The sequence below is a fragment of the Caenorhabditis remanei genome, chromosome IV (genome assembly GCF_010183535.1).
Source record: "Caenorhabditis remanei strain PX506 chromosome IV, whole genome shotgun sequence".
Lineage (NCBI taxonomy): Eukaryota > Metazoa > Nematoda > Chromadorea > Rhabditida > Rhabditidae > Caenorhabditis > Caenorhabditis remanei.
This window is the reverse complement of record NC_071331.1, coordinates 19608110-19613959: the sequence shown is the minus strand read 5'-3', so window position 1 is coordinate 19613959 and position 5850 is coordinate 19608110. Positions and strand designations below refer to the sequence as shown.

At 34.7% G+C, this 5850-nt stretch overlaps 1 protein-coding gene across 1 annotated transcript; it reads right to left on the bottom strand.

Annotated features, from left to right (window-relative positions):
- Positions 1-529: 529 nt before the first annotated feature.
- Positions 530-5555, bottom strand: GCK72_015268 (uncharacterized protein; the record flags this gene model as incomplete). The annotated part of the gene is made up of 7 exons (XM_053730745.1): positions 530-652; positions 1851-1914; positions 2047-2214; positions 2286-2413; positions 3551-4092; positions 5190-5322; positions 5394-5555. 7 exons carry the CDS (start codon positions 5553-5555, stop codon positions 530-532), a joined length of 1320 nt encoding a protein of 439 aa, XP_053585517.1.
- Positions 5556-5850: the final 295 nt, after the last annotated feature.

Genomic DNA, 5850 nt, shown 5'->3' with positions numbered 1-5850 from the left:
TTTGGACACAAATACCAAATTATTGCCTATACAAAAATGAGAGAACACGAAATGAAGGATGAGAGAGAGAAAACTACAGATATTGTTTCTTACGATTAATCGAGATCACGGGAAATTATGGGGAAAAGTAGACAAGGAGAGAGAGAGGGTGCAGAGATGCAGACACTCTAGCTGTCTGTGTTCTCTAGTCTCTCATTACTTCAAGTAAACGAAAGGTTCTAGAAGAAAGAGAGAGAGACGCAGAGAAACGAGAGTGTCTAGCAGTCTGCGTCTTAACTTCGAAGCGCGTGATCACAAAAGGCTGAAGAGATACAAAAAAGTTGTCAACTATAAAAATGATCTACGTGACATTTTGCGTTCAATTGTATATTTTTTATGTTTGTAGCTATTTTGAGTCATGAGATACAAACCATCAAATTAAGGAGAGACGCAGAGAAGTTAGACACTCTCGTTGTCTGCACCCTCTCTCTCACTCTCCTCTTTAATTCAAGTACATGGTAAATCAATCTTTCGAAGGACTCTCGAGAAGCTACGCGAGAGAATTGGCAGAGTTATTTCGGATGACGACAAGCGGTCGTGCTTCGAAGAAACGTGCCGAACGGAATGTTTGCCGGTCAAGGCCTCCACCTCGTGAATATCTCGTAAACGGTGCCTGAAAATATAATATTTATTTTATATGGATGGAATGTAGTGGAGAAAGCAGTGGAATAGGAGTAGAGGCAAAAAAGGAGAAAACATGGAATTGGAACTGAAGCGTCTACGTGTGAAACTGAAGGATGTGAGGGAGTTAGGAAGCTTGATATGGTCTTTTCAAAACTAATATTTTCTGAAACTGTTTCAGCTACCTAATACTTTGAAACAGTAGTTTTGTAAAATTGGACCTGCAACAGAATTTTTCAAGACTGATGATAGGTCGGTTTCGAAATGTCTCAGTTGTATAACGTCCGATTTTAAAAGTTTCAAAATTATCTTGATGCTTTCATACTGAGAATAGATTCAAAAAAGTCCGGCAGAAATCGGAAACACTTTGAAACAGTAAATTTGATAATCTTGGTCCAAATTTTAATTCGAAGTAAATAAGTTTCGAAACGTCACGGTTTCAAAGTTTCTCCAAATTTTATGGTTTTTCTGCTTAAAAAATGGATATCATGAGGATCAATAGCTCAATTTGTGCTTAGACATTTCAAAATTAAACATTGTAACAAAATGTTCGAAAAACCATTTTTTGGGGTTCCGAGGTACCCAACAGGTTGCGAAATGTGCGTGATAGAGAATTCCTCAGTTTCAAACCGTCCCGGAGCCGTATTTGGTGATTTGGGACCTAGAAATTATTGTCTAATTAGCTCAAATTGAATTTGCTTCAGCAATCTAAATGTTTTGAAACAGTGACCTTCGTTTCAAAAAGTCCTTGAGCTTTTTTTTAGTGGTTTTCAGAGTCGTTGAGAGAAAAACAGAAATAAATTTAATTAATGTCTGATAAACTCGAAGAAAACAAATTTTTGGGACGTCTTTAAAATACGAAAGAAAACTCGAAACAGTAATTTTTTGACATTATTTTAGGGAAATGGACGGACGTTTTCCAGGACAAATCAGCCAAACCAACATAATCTCTACCGTTCCTCACACTACAGTAATCATACGCATAGTGTCGTAAAATCGGGTGCACGAAAATTTGCATACTCTACCGTAACCCTAGAATACTGTACATATATCTACAAAACTCAGCCAAGAAATCAACAGATTAGAGGTGCAGAATGCAATTCAAAAAAGCGTGTCTAGAATTCAGCCAAAGAAGCAAAAAACCAACAAAAAAAACCAAAAGAAAATTAGTAAGATTATATCATCCTTACAGCAGATTTATCATCACTCGACGCCGGATTTATGACGCCAGAAAAACGAGAACGATTTCGGAAACTGAATAAATAAAAATGGTTAGATAATTGGGTTAAATTGATCAATTATATCTGATGAAAATGAGAAACATAAGGGAAAAATATCCACTTGAAAACTTAAAGTTTTTTTCAAAGAAAAAAGTGAAAAACTGACCTCCTACTGGTATTATTATCCGTCAGCAGACGGAATTCTTTGAATGCAATACATGGGAGAAGTTTGGAAGAGAAGTAGCAGAATCCCTCACGGAAACGGGCGTTACGGATGAAATAAATGACGGGATTGACGATGGAGTGCAGCATTGCGAGCCCGTGGGCAAACCACCTGGAATAAAGAAATTGTTTTACTGTTTCAGCAAAAACTAATAAATTATTTCCACTATCCCAAAGACTAACCACAAGTACAGAATGTATCCCCAACTGTTGATATTCGGATAAAATTCTGGAATCACATTGATCAGAATGAGCAATGGAAGCCAGCATAGAGCGAAGAGAGCCGAGATGAGGATGACCATTGGGACGAGCTGAAATTTTCGGACTTTTTAACTGTTTCAGAGAGAAATTAACAGAGAGGAAGATGTTAGGAGTTTAGTTATATCCGATATTTTGAAGTTTCTGTTTCAGCTAATCATGAAATGAGATAAGAATAATAAACTGAAGATTGAATACGACAATTTTTGAACTTTCAGTATTTCCAGTTATTATTACCGTCTTTTCCGAAATTTACACTTTTCACATAATCCTCAAACAGTGAAATTTACTGTTCCAGCTAACTGAGAAAGGTAAACTTAATCAAAGGAAAACGTTGCACATCATAGGATCAAAATTGCTGTTTCAAAACATTTTTGAATTTTGAATGTTACTAATTATATCTATTAAGATGATGTTCTATGAGCCGATGTAAATACAATCGTTTGGAGTCCAAACAATTACTGTCTGGGAAAATAAAAGGTTTAAAGTCTAATGCGGTCATTATTGAACTTCTTTTACACTAAGTTCTTGTAAAAGAAGTACAAAAATTTCCTGTTTCAAATACTTTCTAACAGAGAAATGAGTAGTTGGTGGATGTTATGCCTCCCCAAGAGAAATTCAGTAGAAACCATGGCTGACTAAAAGGTCCTGTAACTTTGGAGAGTGTGAATATTTTCAGAAAAAAATTTGGGCATGTACTTCCATTTACCTGAAGAAAAGGTCAGGATGGAAATTTTAATGAAAAATTGAGTTTGAAAAAAATGTTGCGGTCTCTAGTTATGCGTTATGATTGTAGATCTTTTTGCAGTTTCAAAATTCTTATTTTTAAGTTAATTTATTAAGATTAACAAACTATTTGATTCGACGCATGTTTAAAATTTTTTATCTGCTTATAAAAAAATAATAGATCTCTAAAATTTTCTGTTTCAATAAAATTTTTCATGTGGACGTCTTAGACATTTTTGTTAATATTCAGTTTTATGGCGTTTTTTTCTAACTAAAACTTCTTTTAGGTATCTAGATAATAAATTGATTCAACCAAAAAATTTATATTTCGTATAAATTTTTTTTTTTCAGTTTCAAAAATATCACTTCAGTTTCAAATAAGTTCCAGTTTTAATAATCCGAGTTTTTAATATTATTCTCCGCCTCTGGAACGTTTCAAAACCGGACGTTTTAAAACCACTCACCTTTTTCACACTTTCATGTCTATCCACAATCATCTTCTTCGTTGCTCCATTCTGCATTCCCGGCACCCGACTATTCCACATCTTTATTCCGATATGTGTATAAGTGATGATCAAAACTGCTTGTGGTACAATATACTGTAGAATCACAACCATCGACGAATAGACTTTCCGGACTTGCTCTCCCGCATCACCGAAATATGTCCAATTCTCTCCACAATTCTCGATTCCTTCCTGGATTTCGAAGGATCTCGTGGTGAAGAGAAGAGGAAGTGCCATCAGAATACTAAAGATCCATGTGGCGGCTACAAGATATAAAGCTCTTCGAGTGGTGATTCGAATCGATGGAGTCAAGACGAACATGATGGCCATCCAACGGTCGAAACTGATGACCACGAGAGTCCAAGCGGAGAGAAATACGGCCATTGCTTGCAGAAAAGCCAGAAGAGAGCACATCATGGAACCGAAGAGCCATCGTTGGTCGTCGAAAATGAGCACTTGCCAGTAACTGAATGGAATGCAGAAGACGGAGATTAGAAGGTCGGCTGGAATTAAGAATTGCAAAATTTTCACGGTTTCAGTTGGTATTGAAGCTTGAAACAATGGTTAGACGCATTGATTTTCTCTGTATGAAGTGTGGAAAATTTTTTAACTCAGTTTCTAAATAAGTTTCCTGTTTCAACCAGAAATTAAAAATTGAAAAGAAAACTTAATTTTTAGTCATGGAAATTTCGGATTATGAAATTTGTGTAAAATGAGCAATGAATTCTTTGAAAATTTCACTGTTTCAGTAGAATAATACAATTTCAGAGAAAAAGTAAGTTGTTTCCTGGCAAGAATAAATAGATTAAAGAACTTTTCCTTTTTAAAGTTCAGATTTATGAGCTTTTCAAAATTCATAATTCAGTTAATAATTATAAGAAGCTTGCTGTTTCAATTTAGAATTAAAATTGAAGCACTGATTGTTTTTATTGATTCCTTGGTGATGGGCATTGAAATATTTCGAAGGCAAATTTATAATACTGAAAATAGACTGTGAACGGTAAAATTTATTCTGATACTATTTTCAAAAAAATCACTGTTTCATGTGAAATTGGAATTTGATAAGAGAAAACAACTGTACTGTTGGTGCGAGATTACATATTTTTAGGAATTGAAATAAAGTTATTTGGATATTGTGAATGAGAAAAATAAGTAAATTATGGGAGGTTCGCTGAGACACTAAGATTTTTTGATAGAAGTCTGTAAAAAATGAACTGGATTCAGGTCAATGTTTGAAAAAATCAAATCATAATTGGAGACCGGAACAGTATAAATCAGACTTGCGAAGTTCCGGGTCGCCCATCCCGCATTGAAATTTTTGAACTTAATCACTACAATAATTTTCAAATTTTTCCATATTTTCTCACAACTGTATTCCTCAAAAACCTTTGAAACCTACAAATAATCAGTCTTAAATAGTTTTACTCCTAAAAAAATGAATTTTTTCCAGTGCTGAACTTTCGGGCCTCATTTTCCGGGCGACTATTTTGAAAAAAATAAATATTTACAGAACTCATAAAAATCAACATAAAATTTTTACTGCTTCAATATAAATAAATTTTCTGAAGTTGTCAGTTCAATCTGTTCGCTAGTCACTCACCAACTGCCAAATTGAGAATCAGAATATTCGTAGCCGTTCGTAATCGTTTAAAGTAGACAATGACAAGTATTACAAGCACGTTTCCATAGACACAACACACGCAGAGAATACTGTAGAATAGAATGCACAGCATCTGAGAACATCAAGTGTTTTATATAATTCGTTTCATATCAAATCTGACAGCATTGAAAAATCAAAACTCACTTTCATAGTGGGTGTCAAATAATAGATATGATAAGCTTCCTCGACTGCTGGATTCGATGTAGTCGTTGTAGAAGTAGTCATCATCTCATTTCTCATTATAATTTCAGAAGCGGTCGTTGTGATTCTCTGAAGAAGGACACCACCTCCTCCTCCTTCATCCATCGCGTATTTGTTTTTCGATGAGTCGTTCGATCTGCAATTTCAGAGTAAAGGGATTTATGGGTTCATACGTAATAAGAGATGAAGAACGGGAGAGAAAAGAAAAAGAACAGCAATTCTGGAAATGACATGAAAAAAATCCAAAAATCCTGGATGGAAAACAAAAATGAAGCAGCTTATGAAAAACTACGAAAGCATTATTCCAAGAACATTTGATTCCAGCAACAAAATGATATCTCGTAGTTTTTCATATTAAAATGGTTGGAAACAGAAAAAAACGAAGTTGAATGAATCGAGA